General features: G+C 44.3%; 1 protein-coding gene across 2 annotated transcripts in view; it reads right to left on the reverse strand.

Annotated features, from left to right (window-relative positions):
- The window catches only part of LOC108033843 (E3 ubiquitin-protein ligase TRIM9), a 76,692-nt gene extending 59,199 nt beyond the window's left edge, over nucleotides 1-17,493 (reverse strand). For both annotated transcript variants that reach the window (XM_017108471.3, XM_017108470.3), the window contains exon 1: nucleotides 16,027-17,493. In XM_017108471.3, the coding sequence (XP_016963960.1) occupies nucleotides 16,027-16,929 (903 nt within the window). In that variant the 5' untranslated portion in view covers nucleotides 16,930-17,493. The remainder of the gene's footprint in view (nucleotides 1-16,026) is intronic.
- Nucleotides 17,494-17,758: the final 265 nt, after the last annotated feature.

Genomic DNA, 17,758 nt, shown 5'->3' on the forward strand with positions numbered 1-17,758 from the left:
AATGAAGATAGGCGGAAGCATAGAATTTCAATTAAAATTAGCAGCCAGGTCGTTAATATAAAATATTGCTAATTAGATTGGAGTAGGCCCCGGCCAGTGGCATCAACTGCTTCGTCTCAGTCTTTTGCATTGATTTTGACACGGTCATGAATATTAAATTACCAGCCACACATAGATGCCGCAGTGTCTGTGGGTGGAGGAAAGTTTGTCTGCCATAAATTAAAATCAACGCCCCTGGAACACGCCCCTTCCGCCCGACTTTCGCCTCCGCCCCGAACAGCCGCCACTCAGAATGTTGACGGTAATTAACTTTTAGGCATTTTCTATGCATATTTATGTGGGGTGTTTTCAGGGGGGGGACACTGGGAGGTCAGGCCTTTTTTGCTTGCATAACATTAACACGAACAAGGGGGCGGTGGGTGGCGATGCCCCTGCCCCTGCCCCTGTCAGATGATGCGTGCAATGCCGAGAAAATTACGCTTTTCTTCCTCTCTTGACGGAGGGCGTTGCTGGCGTCTTCATTCGCCTTGGAAGCCCTACACCTACAAGGACCTGAAATACATTCATCAGGCACTCGCTTTCTATTTTAGCACGGCATCTGTAAATGTCATAAATAAATAATGAATTAATCATACAGTTTAGCGGATTTTTCATCTGCCTGCCCAAGTACTTCTCCGAGACTTTTCAATTGTGAATTCAGCTGAACGAAGTGCTTGAGCTCCGAGATGTGCACTCATTTATAAATTATTAATGATATATTAAAAAAATCAAGGGGCGCTCTTTGCTTTGAAGGAATCTCCTTTTGAGCCCGAAGACTTGTCAAAAACATAAGGAGGCTTTTACAAATGAGAGTAGGCCCCTGATGGAAAGGTTGGAAAAGTGTGATTAATGGAATTAAATATTTAAAAATATAGCTACTGAATTTGTTACTGCTCAAAATTGTACCATAACTCTATTATTTTTGCATCCACTGGGTGAGTAAGGCAATCGATATTTTTCAATAAGGAACATCCTCCGCCCGGCAGCAGTGTCTTAATTTGATTTTATCCTTGCAAACATTTTATAGTGTTTGGTTTCTGCCTTTTAATTGAGGGCCCCGACAAACGTTGGCATAGAGCGGCACTTAAAACTCAATCAACTGCATCTAACCATATTAAAAGCAGCCCCGGCAAAGGTGATGGCAACGAGGGAGCGCATAACGCATACGCCATGTGGTGCAGCGATGTCGCCGTAGAAAATAAAAGAATGCAATCAATTTGTCAACGTCTGTGCCCCGGTGGTGGTGTATGTAAGCTATGTCTGCATTCCGTCCGTGGTGCGTCCGTCCGTCTGTCCGCCCGTTTGTACCGCTTTCCCGCCCGCCCTCCGCCCGTCCGAGCATTCATTCATCCATTCGTTCGCCTGTCATCACACACGTATGACGGCAATTTATGTGTCGTCTGGGTCTGGACTTTTTGCCTCTGCGTTCGAGGCAGGCCAAGTTGCTAGTAAATAAATTTAAAAGCGCTTAAAAGGGGCGGTTGGGGCGTGGCCCATCTGCAATTTTCCATGTCGCAAGGTGACTTGACAACATTTGCCGTCGGAGCTTCGGTTTCAGTTGCAAGCGACGACAATGATGATATTCAAATTTACTGTGACACGAGTGAATTCAATTAAAACGTCATGCCTCCCTCCCTGGGCAAATAACTGGTTTACTTTTTAGTTTTAAACTGTAAATCAATTTCCCTTCTTATTAAGAAATATTCAGAGCTGCAAGAAGGAGCAATTAAATTCCTTTTAAATGTTGCAAGTCTAAATTGACAAATACAACTCGATCCTAGACTTAATTGCAAAATCAGCAAAGGTTAATTCTGAAATAAATGTATGTTCTTGTAATATATTTCTCGGCTGTTATGTGTTATTTAAATCAAAAACAGGTCTAACTAATGCACATACCATGTTGTTTCGTTCCTAGTTTCCTCCTCCTTGGTCGCAAAAATTGCACTCCCTAATCACATAACGCAGATGCTCGGGCGGGAGGAGGATGGGGACTTGGGTTTGAGTGGGCAACAGGAGATTTCTGGAGGAACGTGTTGATGCTGTTGTGCTTATGATATTATTGCACTTGTCAGCCACACACACACACACTCCACAGAGACACACACACGCTCGCAATTATTTGTATCTCTCAGATGAACATTCCACAAGCTGCAGCAGACGCCACAAAGTATGCAAAGTTTTTATGCCGGAGCGCAAATGAAAACAGAAAACGATACACAAAGTTACACGAGAAGCAGAGTTATGGCGGGGAAGGGGGTTGTAATCCTGCACAGGTATGCTTGTGCGTGGGGGAGGTGCCTACAAGGGCATGCCAAGGAGCCAGCATCCACCTGGAAATATGTCAACACACCGGGCGCAGGGGGCGTATGAGTAATAAGTACGAGCAGCAGGCTGAGACAACAGCTGCGAATCACCTGCGACTCGCAATCAAATTTGCACATCTGCCATGGAATGAAGTGCATTGAAATGTTAGCCACAGAGCTATGGCATGCATAACCCACTCGGAGAATCCGAATCGCCAGGCAAAGGTTGATGAGCAGCCAGCCGACTCATCGCTGCACTGGGAGAAGTCATGGTATTAACTCTAAAATACAACAAAAAATAAAAAACACTACTTCTCCTACATCGTTGTATCGTTACTGGATCTCCAATTAATAAATTTAAATTTAAAAAAAATAAGTACCTTGTTATCCTACAAATTCGTTCATTTAGAAAGAATTTACATACACATCCAAGGGTTCTCGCGATGTATACGACTCGACTGCTTTGCGGGCTCTACTTCCTTCTCGGCTGCCATCGTTATTGCTTCTGGGACTATGCACGGCATGCCGAACACCCGCTCCCAGTCCTATTTCCATTTGCATGCCGCAGCTCGAATCAGTCTACTCCTGTTTTATACATTTTAATTTGAGTGAGCCGGTCCTGGCTGCCAGGAGCCCCGCATGGGCCTGCCATCCACCGCAGAGCCCGAGCTCGCTGCCCCCATATCATGGCATCCCATCTCATCCGAGGGCTCCCTTCAACTCGGCCATCTCTCTTGGCATTTCGCCCCGTTTCGTTTCGCTTCGCATCTATTTTTTATAAGCAGACGCAATTGTTTCGAAAATGAAAGGTTAAAATGTTAAATGCGACTTTGGATGAGAACAATGGGTTAAGGGTTTGGCTGCCTGTCATTGTTGCTGCCGCAGGGTTGGCTGTAGCCAGGAAATGCAGGCCCCTTGGAGAGATCAAAACATGAACTTTGTCAATGAACTTCATGTGTAAAGTTGCAGGCAGAGCGGGCTGAGTTTTGAGCTGGTTGTGGGCCTGACAAATGGGCTTGGGGCAACTGGGAAATGGAGCGAGGGGAATTGCTGGGTTCACCGAATACCAGACATTCCAAGCAAATATGTGTTTTCAAAATCAAGCCACAATACTCTGCCATCATTTAAGGGCAGATATTTTTTGTTACAAAGAGTTATTCGTTTCGGAAGAATGACAGCAGAGAGATACTTTTAACAAGCTCGCCGCACCATGTTTTCCCTTCGCTGGCCACACAAATGTTCTATTTCCAATTTACCTATGCGTCAGGTTCAAAAATGCATTAAATTAAAAATATTTACCCAGGGATCCGGGCACTTTCGAGACGCCCAAGAGCCTGCCATCCATGATGTTTTAGTTCTTGGCCATTGTTCATATTAAATTTTGATAGCCATACATCCGGCCAGAGGGAGAACCACAAAGGGATGCCAAAGCTTTTTGTTCATAAACATTTTTGTGTGTGCCCGGGGGGAGGGGGAAATGGCCAGATGGAAGCCCTCTGGAATGCCTTTCTCGCCGCTTCTGTGGGCAATTCGGGCTCCGAAGATAGGCCACACAGAAGTGGTCAATGCAAAGAAAAGGAAAATTAGGTCAGGCAAACAATAAAAATCATCAGACAACGCTGAGACTTGATGAGCTCCCGGCAGCCCGATAAGGCCGGGCAAACAGGACATCGAAGCTGCGCAGGGAAGTCAACCCCTAATGGCATAATCTTCTCTAATTTAGCGCTCATTAATTTCTAGCTCTTCCATTCTGTTTGATAGCAGGAAAAGCGTAATTGAATTAAAAGTGGATGCACAACAAAGTAGGAATGTATATTCCAGATTCTGCAGAAATAAACACCAACATGCTTTAGTTTTTCACTGTGCTTTAATTAAGATTGCATAATCAGGACTGAGTCCTGTGCCGATATCTTCGACGTACTCTCGTCCTAATCAGCCTGCCGTTTGGGTAGTATGTGTCCTGCGTGGCAAGAGGAGCTTCTGCCAGCTATCGCAGCCTAATCATCTCGAGGCCCATTTGTTGTTACGGCCTTTGCCATTTTTGCCCTGTCCTGAGCCCCGTCGCTTTTTATTATAATTAGATAGGAATTGTCGAGCACTCGAAGGCAGAGATCCTTCGCCGTGCTGGCCTGCGTCTAATGTCTAATGCCTGTCATCTCATCAGCACGCACTCCGGCCAGGACTCTCCTTTGTCTTATCCTTCTGCCACTCTGACTTCCTGTCGATCCTGTGGGGTCAGCACTTTTTAATTGAATTGCACGCGGCTCGTCTTTGGCCCCAGTTCGTTTACTATGCGCATTTATTTGCATTTCCCATCCACAAATCGCTAGATGCAATTTCTTCTGCGGCTAATTGTGTGTTTCTGTGGCCGAGAAAAGTTAAGCCCGTCAGCAGAAAGTGAATTGAAAATGCTAGTCAAATAAGAACTTGTTTAGTGAGCAGAGTTTACGCACATTTGGTTTGCAAAGTTTGTGAAAATTCAAGTGGAGCTTCAAAAATGCCTAATAGATGAAATATATTGTGGCTTTCTCTTGCCCTTATTCTTTATCATTGGATACGAGGCCGTAATAACCCAAGAACTGCAAATCTCCTTCATTATTCCGGTCACTTTAAGGGCCAGCGATAAGGCGACAACGAGCAAAGGCTAGATGGAAAAAATGAGAAATAATTTAATAAGGGAAAGTTCCCCCAGATCCGCATCGACCTTTTTCCCGGCTGGATGTGCCAAGCGGTTGACATAAATAAAAAATGTTACTACATTTTGGCACATTAAACAAATAAAAGAGGAGAGAAAAGGCGAATTCCCAAAAGAAACCCGGTTGGCCGGGCGAAATAGGCCTGAGAAGAGCCTGATAAAATTGTGAAAAACTGTCGAAATGTGTTGGGCCATTCTCGAGGAAACGTCAAGGCGAAGCGGGTCGAGTAATCAATTCTGGGGGACAGGCCTGAGCATTTCTCGGGACCCTGGCAATGGATTCGCTTAATTAGATCTCATGTTCGTGGAAAGTCGGCCGTCCTGCAAAGGGTGTCCGCATTTATCTAAATTATTTCGTTAGTCGGGCCAAACAAATTAAAATAAATGTTTGTCAAAGGTCCGCACGAAGAGTCAACAAATTAAAAATTGTTTGAGTTGCGGGCTTGGCTGGGGCGAGGGGGAAAGGTATTTGGGGTCATTTGGGCAGGTGTTCGCCAAAAAGGTTTTCCGTGTTTGCCTTTTCCGCCCGAAAAGTCAGCCCCAACCAATGGCTTCATTATATTGGACTCGGGTAAGGGGCTGTAAATTGGAACAAAATGAGTTTGGAAAAAATCATGTCCTTTATGGATGCTTTAATATGTGTATCGAAATTCGTACCGATATCAAAAAATGTTTACTTTTTCAGACGACTGTTTTCGCCGCTCGGGAGAGCCTTCCTCCCCCTGTTGAATATTCAGAAAAACTGATTCCATCACAAAGTGCCACGGGCGAATGGAATGATATAAATTCATATCTGCTGCAGGGGGCACGACATAATGTTTATCAACAATGGCCGCAGGTCGTGTATTGATTAAAAAACTTCGACAAGCGCCAGACAGTCGGAAAACGGGGGAGGAAAGTGGGAGGTGGGCGGGGTCACATGCACTTGTTGACAGCCTTACGCCCGCGGTCATAATTTCAGTTCAAAGGGCACTGCAAAAACTTTACAAAAATTGTGATTTTAAGCGGCTTTTCCAGCGGCCAGCAGCGGGGATGAGCAGGACTGAGGTAAGCCAGCGAAATTTAATTAATAAAAATTATTTCGCGGCTCTTTTTGTTGAGATTAACAAGCTTTTTTAAGTCCTTGGCCACGTGTTGGAAATCTGATTATAATGACACTCGAAAGCTTTGATTCTGGTTTCCATTAAGCAAAATGACCAAAAGGCAAATAGGGACTTACTTGCGCTTGGAAAATCAAAGTGGAGGATGTTGACAGGATGAGGGATTTACGTACCTGGAAAAAAGAAAGCAGTGTATTAGTAAAGTTGAAAATTCGTTTTATTAACTTGGTGTTCTTCAAATTTAACATTCCCACCATATGACAACCGATAAGATAGCCAATAAAACGAACATAATAAGCGACACTTAATTAATTTAAGTTTTGATTCCAGCTGATAGTAAACATAATAAATTACGACTTTACTACATTCCCTCTAGAAAACCCTGGGGTAATCAAGTCAAGTCAACGCGCAGGCCCTTGGACACCCCGACTAACCACTGTGCTATCTGTAAATAAATCAAATTGTTATTGCATTCGGAATCAGCAGCCCTGAATTATTAATGCCGCCTGCCTTTCAGCACAAATGGAACATGCTAATGGAATGGAGCTATCTTGACCAAAAGCGGGCTTAAATCAGCTCCGACCGACGTCCAGGGGCAGTGGGCAAAACGCTGACAGCTGACAAGCCGCAATCCGCAGAGACGGGGAGCGGATTCCCCACCAGAGTGGCACAACTATAAAATAACCAGGGGCAGGGCACTACACGCGCCCTGACCACAGGACGTGGACATGGCAAGGACCAGGATTCGAGGTCCCCACTCGGGGAGTCCACCTGAGCAGGAACAGTCGCAGGCATTTTGAATACTTCATGAAGTTGTCACTTTGTCCAGAGAGCAGCCCAGACACCACACAGTGGTCCTCGGCGCAGACAAACCGGGGGCTTACTTGGGAGATGGAGATTTACAGCACTAATGAAGAGTGAGTAGCAAAGTGTTATTGTCAGGTCATTTCACAAGAAGTCCTTTAAACTTTGAAGTTTAAGGTTCTTGTGGATATTTAAGATATTTTTAAATCACAATCCACTGTTTCTTTGGGTCTCCTTTTTGTTGCCATTGTTGCCAAGTAACATTGCTGCTTTTTGTGCCAGCTGAGACAGCTGCAGCTGGAGTCCTTCCAAAGCCTTAAAGCCATTTGTCCTTAAGCAGCCAAGCAAGTACCCCCAACAAACCTCAATCGATTGACACTGTGATGGCCACTGTCCAAGGTAACACTCTTATGAATAAGTTCCCAAGTTCTGGAAAGATACTTTGTCCCACGATACAGATGGAGAACACTTAAATTATCTGCGATACATGATAATTGGGAGCCAACCTTAATAATTTCAGTGGCCATAAAACCCAAAGCTGATCGTTAGTTTATACGTTATCGACCCCAGTTATGTGCCTTGATTTCACTGCCCGCCTGCTCGATTCCACTCCCTGGCCCGCTAGTAACTTTATCAGTTTTATAGTGTGATTCTTGTGAAATGCAATAAACTTCGCTGTTGATAAACATCTGTCAGTCTGTCAGCGAGCGGGTCGACTTGGGGACGGGTAAGGGCCTGGGCCCTCCACTTCGAGGTATTTTTATGGCTTTCGTGCTGCATGTAATTGCACCCTCATGCGGCGCTGAATGCTCAAGTAGCTGATCCATAACGAGCTCTACTTCTAGGTGAGAGAACCCAGCGGAGGTTAATCCACATGCGAGCCATTAAATTTTGACATTTTCGGATACGTTTGATTGTGTGGCTTAGTGTGGCAAGTCAACCGGTTTATAATGTATTTCTACGGCCAGACATTGTCATCGAAAGAGATAGGGGCCACGATTAAAACAATTTCATTTTATTGGAGCTATTATTTAAAATTACCATTTCGTTTTAATAATATTTAATGTATTATTGTGACATTTTTAAACAGGCAAGATTTTAATTTTAGTATGTATTATTGTTCTTGCTTGATTTATGGCGCTCTTATCAAAAAACAGTTCAAGTAGCTTTTGTTGTTCAGTAAAGAAAATACAAATACGATTCTTTTATAAATTGTACTTTAAATTGTAGTATAGTAGTTGTGTATAAATTGAATATATTGAACTACAATTTATATTTGAGTAGTGTTGAAACAGATATTTCATAACTCGTTATTTTTAAAAATATTAATATTGTTTTATATTTGTAAATTAATATTAAAACTTCCTCAAACATCTCAAAAAAATACGTTTACCTCAGCTTGTAATACCTTTTAGATCCAAGAATTTCCCCTGGTATGTGCAGCTTTAAAGGCTCCCCTAAAGATTGCCCTGCATTCCACAGGCTCCATCCGTGCGCCCTGCTCTCAAATTGCTCCTCTCACCAAATCCCCTGTAATTCCTCACCTAACTACGCCATTAACACTTGACCAGGCCGAGAGGAGGAGCTCGGAACCGGGATAGGGACACATAATAACCCTGGCGATGGCCATTCCCACTCCCCTTGGCCCACATTCACGGGCCGCACACGCAGCCAGCAAGAAATTTAAAACGTCAACAAGCCCGTTGACAGTTGGCGCTGTGCAGGACTCGTAAAAAACGCCGCCACTTGGATGGGGATGCCGGATCCGTATATATGTAGGGACAGGGACAGGGACAGGGACAGGGACAGGGATAGGGATCGGGATACGGATACGTATAGCCGCACTCGAGTGTGCACATTGTAGTTTTTAACGACACCTTACAACTGCTGCTCATGTCGCTCGTGCCACATGTGGCATGCTGGCTGATTCTGCGTGGTGACTTTTTATGCGGCGGCTAATTAAAAAATGAGAGACGGACAAATAAATAAAAAAAAGGAAGAAAAGAAAAGCGGCAGTATTTTTTACGGCCCCATTAAATGCGGCAATGAGAGCGGGCGTCAAACGTTTAACGGCCATAAAAGCGCCGCCCAACCACAAATTTAATGCATTCGCAAACAAAGAACTTTATATAATTTCCACATCGAATTTTCATTAAGTTTTTTCCACATTGAATTCTTTGTTTGCCGTGCAGTTAATTTAGTTGGAAAATTTGCATATGCATGTAAATTAAAACTTCCGTTTTGACACTCCAAGGAACAACAGAACGTTGCATTGATTTTCGTATTTATTTTTTTACGCATAATTTAAAACAATTTCCAATTTGGATTTTTGCGCCAGACGGCGGTTGTAAACTGTTTGAATTCGATTGCCGCTAATGTGCGAGAATGGTTGGATTTTATTATTGTTAAATCAATTGTGAGTTGCTTTTAAGGGCTTTAACTGGGTTTTACTTATTGGCCGCTTCGGATATAAGTCTCTCTTTGAACTGGTAATTGAGTCCCAGCAACTGCCAAGCAATGGGCTAAATTAAAAAAACAACTTTCCTAATTAAGTTAATAACATTATGCTACCTACACAGCCAGGGATTCTTGGGAAGTTCCCTAATTTGCTTTTAAGCCAGCGCTCCGACAAATTGATTCTCCTCGGTTTGTGTGTCTGGCAATCCGGCAAATCAATCAACAAATTGGGTCTCACCTCAGGAATCGGTAAATCAAACACAGATACTCAGCCCACAATCGCCTATATGTTCTGGAGGCATTGACATGAACCGGAGCTCGAAGGTAAATACCGAGCGGGGGTCTTCAGTTTAAGGCCTTATCGGCAAATATGTGTTCCTGATAGCGAGACAAACCCATTCAAAGCACTTGTACTGCGATGGCTAATTGCAAGCCTATAACGATTCAGCTGCAGTAAGGCCTTGCCAATTGATAAACGTATCAATTATTTAATTAATCAAGCGATTTTTACATTCATATTATAATTTATTCGTCGTAGCCCAATTATAAACCAATCTAACTTTGATAGATCATCCCAAAAAAGCTTTTCCTAACCCAAAACAAAATAACTGGCAGACTCTTTCAGTTCGTGAAACATAAGATTGGTGTTCAACAATTTATTGCCAAAATTTGTATTATATTTATTTAGTTAATGTTGGCAAATCGTGAATAATGTAGCCATCTCAATATGCACTCTCATCGCCAACCGCAATGGCATAGAATAATTTTCAACTAGGCGATAATTTATTTATTTAAATAAAGCAGCCGTGGACCGCACTGGGCGGCGACACTATTTATTTATTTACCATTTAAATTAGCGCTTAAGCAAATAAAAAACAAGCATTTTTCTGCCATTAAACACTGCAAAAATGTGCTCTTTATTGGAGTGCACAAATGGAATTTACATAAATTAAGTGCGAGCTGCACTTTCAGGTTTTTTCCGGCTTATTTATAGCTTGTCGAGTGAGCAATATGTTGCCACTTTGTTGTTTATTGTGGAAGATATTTATTTCTAAATATTTGCATAGTTCCCGCTGATAATGAAAATACTTGAATAATATATGGGAAACATGTAAAAGCCGGTGTAGAGTCTGCGAAGGCAGTATGTCTCAGCCAAGCCAATTACCACAAATAAACCAACAAAGCTTTCTTTAAAAAATCAAATAAAAACCAATTTAAGTAAATTTCAAGCATTTCAGTTCAAATAAAGTTAAGAACAAGAAAATGCATTCAAAGGGGGACAAAAACCGCAGACAACGAAGGAAAAACCCATAAAAACGACTCTTGAAAATGGGAAAATTCGATGTGATGGCCATAAAATTTTAATAACTTTTTCGGCCGGGTCACTGGGCGGGGTCACCAGACCCTCATCGCTCATCGCAAACACTGCAATCAAAACAGAGTTTTAAAAACTAAAAACGCAGACGGGCAAACAAAATTCGGAAATCAGTGAAATGGTCAGCGGCGAATGGAAACTAATTAAATTAAATCAATAATGGGCGCAGCAATCTAAGGGCGTGATGCGGGATGAGGGAGCTCGGTGGTCATGCCCTCAGAATTTCAGATAATTTCCAATAATTTTTAACGCAATTTTCATTGCCTGTCGGCTTCCTTGGTGGCCAAACCGAAAAAGTTCTGTGGTCAAAGTTGCTCTATGTTTGCCGAGTCGCGGGGTCGTCGGGTGGGTAAACAAAAGTAATTATATCGCAGAAAAAGGCATTTACAAAAAACCTTGACAATTGCGCTGGGACATGCAAAACGCGCATAAATTACAGCGAGAGCGCCACATCAGAGGGGCAGAAATATTTTTTCCAACTTTTGTAATTTCGCATTTAGCGCTGAAAAGGCTCGCGAAAAGCAATTTTCAGATAAGCGGCCCTGCCCGTCCAAAATCACCACAACAACAACGAGCGGGAGGGGTCACGCCCTCGACCTCTGACCCACAACCCCACCATGCCCACACCACCCCCACAGCCACCCATCGGTTTTGACATTTATGGTGGAAATAATTAGAAGCTTTCGCAGCGGGCACTTTCCCGGGGGTCGGGGGAAAGTCCGCATGGAGCGTGAAAGTGAAGTGAAGCTTCAGAACGTTAATGGAAAATATGTGTAGGGGTAAGTATGTGAGCAAACACATATTTATGCGATTGGCTTGTGGTCTCGGATTAGCCTGGAACAACAAAGGCCCCTTGGGTTATTTCCATATTTGCAGATCGTTTTACTTATTGGCTTTGTGGTTTTGAATAAGCTGCGAAGAATGGACTTTAAAGGCGCCAGTTTTTTTACTCCCTTAAAAAAATTTATATGTATAATATATTTTATTTGTTCTCTGGCTTTAAAACTCTTGAATATTTTTGTTAGATTTGTGTTTCGTTTAAGAATGTATGGATAGGAAACATACAAATACATACATTTCCTAAAAATTGCAAATAAATATTTGTTAAATTTATTTTTCTTTAATTTAATAACTCAACCTAGGATCGCCTTCTAAAACGATTTCCAACCAACCAAAAGGTATAGCGTCATAGCAACCCCATTGCAGAGGCTTATCAAGATCTGAAAATATCAATTACCCCCAGCTTTATCTGTTCATCGCAAAGTAAGCGACGAATGGGTGCCAATTAAAGCCAGGATGACGGTCCGAGGACAAGTAGTCCGAGTGCAAGTCCCCGGGGAATATCTGTGGCACATATCCCCGTCAAACTGGCAAGGACTTTGGGTCATTAAATCGTGTAGATGGAGCAGGACACGTGACTCCATAATGCATATGTCTGCAGGTCTGGCAAACATTTACTGCCACTTAGCTGCGCTACTGCGACCCACTCACCCCTTTTCAGTAAACCTCCCTACATCCCCCTTTGGGGAATGGGACACGCCCAGGAAAACGTTGAAAAATGCCCGAAAATTATGCGCTGGGGAAAACGAATTCCTTTCTGTTTTCCTCTTTTTGACCAACTTTGGAAACACAACAGCCTAGAGGGTGGGTGGGCAGACAGGTAAAAATTACAGCCCACCTGCAGGGTGGAGTCCCGCCTGCAAGGTTTGTTATTATTTAGTGAACAAGCAACTGTTGAAATTTACTCGTGACAAAATTATTTCGGAGTTGCGCAAAAAAGGGCAACGGGCAATTTTATATGGCTTACGGAGGCACATCTCCTGCTCATTTTTGGGGGAGACGAATTTTCACCGCCAGCCGGTTGTATTTTCATTTCATTTTATTGCCTCGAATGTTCTTCTATTTGTTTTTTACGTTGGGCGCCCTTTCCTCCCCCTTTCCTTTCAGCAATTAACTTGGCTTTTGCCCAGCACGCATTATCCTAGCGTTTTTTGGGGATGTGCCATTCTCATGTGACTGAGCCGCCTTTCAAGCCAGCTTTAACTTCCTTCGAATCCCCCAGCACACTCGCTGGTCTGTTAATTAGCCCGGCGTTGAATGTTGTTTATTAATTATGTAATTCATTTTTCCGCTTAATTATATTGGGAGAGAGACAGGCGGGCCTGCTGCCAACGTCAGAAATCCAAATGTATCTACACATAAAATTCCTGTAATTGGACTGTAATTAACTGAACTGCCTGACGTGAGAGTGGGGGCCTCAAGGAAGCATTCCCGCCAGGTTCTTGTTGCTAAAAGGAATTTGTGTGTATGCTAACAAAAATTACATCAAAATGAACAGAAATACATTGGGAGGGGTGGAAAAATGTTGTTGGATTTTAAGGGGAGAAAAGCAGCAAGATTTAGGTGGATTTCCTTGAACTTAAGAGTAGTTAGAACGATATTTAGTCTTTTTAATACAATATTTATTTTCAATATTTCCGTAAAATAAGAAACAACGATTTTTGTGGCACTTCTGATCAAATAGTTTTCAAAACTTTTCTTTTTCCCACAAGATCTATTGTGATTGCGTTACCTCCCTTGAAAACGGATAGAATAACCTATTTAGAGCCATCAGAGAGCTATAACCTGAACTCTGGGCTGTTTCCGATGGATTCGACACACATCCATCCCAAGAACGTTGCCCCAGGGTTGGTGGAGGGAAAAACAATGGAATGCTGCCACATTAAACGGAACAAATGCAGTGCAATCATCGGCCAGGACCTGAAAACGAGGGATGAGGGGTGGATCGGGTGGTGAGTGGTGGTGGGTACAACACGAAACATGTTGCAAAATAATTCAGAATGTTTTCCACAGCCAACGGACAACTGCACTTTGATGGTGTCATAAATCTCAAAGGAGCTGGAACAAGGAGCGGAAAGGAAAAAGGCATAAACCAGGATGAGGAATGTCGAGGTGCAGAAAGCAGGCCAAGGATAACCGACGGGCTGTGGCACAAAATAAGCAACTGCATAATAAACACGGAAATTAATGATTTACGGAGGCCCTACAACAAGTTGGGAAAGTACGCGACCCGAGAACACCCCATATTACCTGACCCCGGAGTGACAGGTAGGGAGAGGTCGCCCACAAATGGGTGTGAAAAATGGCACAAACACGGATAACCTCTCTGCAAATAAATCTTCTACAAGGAAACTGATGTATTTGGATGCTTCTTTCAAGGACTTAAATATATGTATTTGTAGATTTCGGAAAGTTAATCCTACTTACGTTACTAACCGTAAAGACATCCAATTTCACCAGCAAAAATAATGTCGAAAGCGATCTAATATTTTTCCGAGTGACCATATGACTCGATGCATGACTACCTCTGGGCTATCTTATCAACTCTTTTGGGGAAAGGTGGAGGCGTCACCCCGGACTGGCTGCGTGTGTCATTCATGCGGGGCCGAGCCGAGCTGAGCGGGAATCTGGAGGTCGGAACCTCACCTGGCTTGTGCCACTATGCGGTTAGCAGCTGCCCCGAATCAGCTGCCCGAGGACAGGGATTCATTTTGCCAGTTGGCATTGTTCGGCTGAAATTTTGACTCTGCGCCTGCAGGCGAAGATGCCGAACAATGGAAATTGAAAATCAGTTGCAGGCCCCAGGTCGACGGAAAGATGCGTCAGAGTGGAGATATGCGACCCGATAAGCCGACAGGAAATGGCAAATCTGAAATCTAGGTACATCCCCTCCAAGGGGTCGATCAAGGTGTGCTCCAGGTGAGGGAAGTGCGGGCATATGCTGAGGCTGCCAAATGAGGCTCATTTGCGGCATTGATTACACTGATAAGGCCCCGGAATGCGTAATTTGATGGGGAAACATGCAACCCAAATAGATATACAAATAGGGCGAAAAACGTTCTAGATACTGTTATCGAAGCGCTTGCTGTTCAGTTGTGAAAAATGGAGAGATAGACGAAATGTGTCTGCGAGAATATTGGAGTTGATATCGATATTTTCCTCTGTTGATATTATTTTATATTGAATGTACCAAACAGTAGTTTCAAATAACTTGACTTAAAAATTGACTTTCAATAATAACATTGTCGTTCTGACAGCTAGGCCCTGAAACTGTGAAATACTTTTGCTTATTTGTTTCTTTAAGACAAAAGTGCCTTCTTTTCCTGCTGCCTTATTTCCTCTCGGGCAATATCCTTCTTGACCTGACTCGACAGTTGCGTTCTTTCTCCGCTGTCGTCCTTTGTTTTGGCAGCCGTTGCAATTTGTCACTTTTCGCACTTTCGTCTGTCCTGGCCGCAGCTCGTCCTCGGATCCTGACGGCTTGTTGTCCCTGGATGACAGGATGTGCAGGCACCTGAAGCATTTGCCATATTAAAATTGTTGCCGCCGACAATTGCCAGTGATTCGGCGACAGGCAGGGAATTCATGAATTCAACTACCGAACGACAGGTGAGAGGGAGCTCTGTGAAATGAAATTCCAAAAGGTAAGGGATGGAAAACTTATCGCTGAATTAGCGTGCCAAAGTTGCCGTCAAAACAAAAAGCTGACGGAGGTGGGGCTCACCCCGAATGGTGAGGGAATTTTGTTGGATGAAATAGTTGGAATACCTACTGCTTGAGGAAGCCTTTCTAAAGCGTGAATTTCTCTGGATCACTATGAAATTATACGCCATTATCTTTATTTAATATTTTACCTTTATGGAGGAACCTTATGGGTCCCCAAACTCGCGGCTAGCTCCACCTAACCCGCTATTCCAATATCCCCAAGTACTTGCAGCAAAACATTGTTGCATGAAAAATGTTCGGGGCCAGCAGACAAGCCATAAATTTCCCACAAAAAGGCAGACGAAGGGCAAAAGGAGAACTCGAAATGTAAGCAAGTTGAAGGGAGGAAGCGAGTCAGGATGTGGTCAGGATATGCGGTGCCTTCGCAAGTAAATACATATTTACTTTCATTTTATTCCGAGGTCCTTACTTTCGCCCTTAATTAGTTTGTCTTAGTGCCGCATTTTTCTTCCTTTCGAGAGGAGTCTCTTGATGCCTGACACTGAATTTCCGGACACCACTCCCATGGTTTATTTTTGTGCTTGAAGCATAGGCTTCATATCTTTCAAGAATATAACCGAAAAAAATCTCTAAAAGTGTTTTATATAGGATTGTAAAGAGGTAACCAATAGTAGCCCCATATGTGAACTAGATATCACATCATAGAATACAATCCCAAAGAATATAGTGTATCCATAAAGCACTCACCTTTTGGGCCTTGCAGGTGACGTTGATGGACTGGACGTCGTGGGCCTGGTGGCGCAGCTCCCCGATGCACAGGCCGCAGGCGGGGGCCTTGCAGCTGAGGCAGTACTGGGAGAGGGTCTCCTCGTGCTCCCCGCAGACGGACTCCCGCTGCTGGGCAGCGCCGCGCGGCTTGACCAGCGTGTGCTTGGCCAGCGGCCCGCGGGCCGGGTGGGTCAGCTCCCGGCAGGCGTCGCAGTAGCGGATCTCGCACTGCTCGCACACCAGGGACGCGACCTTGGGGTCCGTCTCGCACATCTGGCAGCGCAGGGCCTCCCGGGCGCAGAAGCGGTCCACGATGGCCTCCATGGCCCGGTAGGTGGGCAAATTCCTCACGCCCCCGTCGTCGAAGAAGACGAGCTTACGGCAGAGCGGACAGGTGAGGCAGTAGGCGGCTCCGGGCGGAGCCACCACGTTGCCCACTCCCGGCAGGAGCCCTGTGCCGGCGTAGGACACCGGACGCGATGTGTTGGAGCAGCAGACCACGCCGGAGTCCGCCTCGCTGAAGATGCTCACCTTGTCCGACTGGTCCTGGTCGGAGGTGACGCTCTCGCTCCCGGTATTCGAGCTGGCCGTGCTGGCGGCGGAGCTGTGGGAGCTGTGCCGGGTGCCGGGCCCCCCGGGATTTGATCCGGAGGCAGTGCCTCCTCCACCTCCGCCGGCACCAACTCCGTTGCCGTGCATCCCATTGTGTCCCGCGGCGGAGGATGCCCCCGATCCGTTGACCGCCCCTGGGAGAGCGGATCCCGGGCTGTAGGGCGTCTGGATGTCCAGGGCACAGCCCAAGCAGAGGGCGTGGAAGCAGGGCAGCAGCACCGGATTGGCGTACAGCTGCTTGCACGTGGGGCAGCGCAGTTCGTCCTCCATTTCTGGCGATTTGGATCCGCAAAGCAAGTGCGATTCGAGTTGAGATTGCTGATTCGGAGGTCCTGTTTGAATCGGTTGTATCCCTGCTCTAGTTTGGCTGCACACTTCGGGACAACATGGCTTTATTAATCCCAAAACTTTTCACTTTGTGGCTACAATCTTCAAAAAACGATTTTTTAAACTGTTCTGAAAACTTTTCTTTTCTCACTTTTTGACACCTCTTGATATTTTCATAATATTTATTTCATCCGTGGTTTTTAGTATTCTGTATTCCCTTTTTAATAAGTTTTCAAAATATTTTTGTATTTTTCACGCACAATTTTAATAAATTCAACAGCACTTTTGGCCAGTCCTTGAATGTTTTCAAATCAAGTTCACTAAGAGCTTGTTTATAAATACTTTTTTCGTTCTATAAAGTTTACATTTTAATCACAATTTTTTTTTAAATGTCCCTTTTGTTTTGAAAATAATTTCCGGTTTGCTGTCGATTTGTTTCGCGATTTGGGATACGAACTCCAATTTTACATCTGAACAAAATGCACCCGCGCCGCGAACCGAACCCGTCAGATTTCCAAACGAAATTGTTCCCAGAAGGAAGCGTTTTTACCATAAGACCAGGTTCGACTCGACCTCGAACTCGAACTCATACTCGTTCGGCTAACAGAGAGCACTCTCTGCTCTGCTCTTCGTTCAACAGAAATGTTACGCTGCTGTTCCATTCAGCGCTTGATGAGCACTGAAAAAGGTCATCCCTCAGCGCTTAAATTTTCTGAAAATGCATGCAGAAATTCAACTGTGCTTAGAAACTAGCACACTTTGGCTGCTCTGC

Source organism: Drosophila biarmipes, chromosome 2L (genome assembly GCF_025231255.1).
Source record: "Drosophila biarmipes strain raj3 chromosome 2L, RU_DBia_V1.1, whole genome shotgun sequence".
Lineage (NCBI taxonomy): Eukaryota > Metazoa > Arthropoda > Insecta > Diptera > Drosophilidae > Drosophila > Drosophila biarmipes.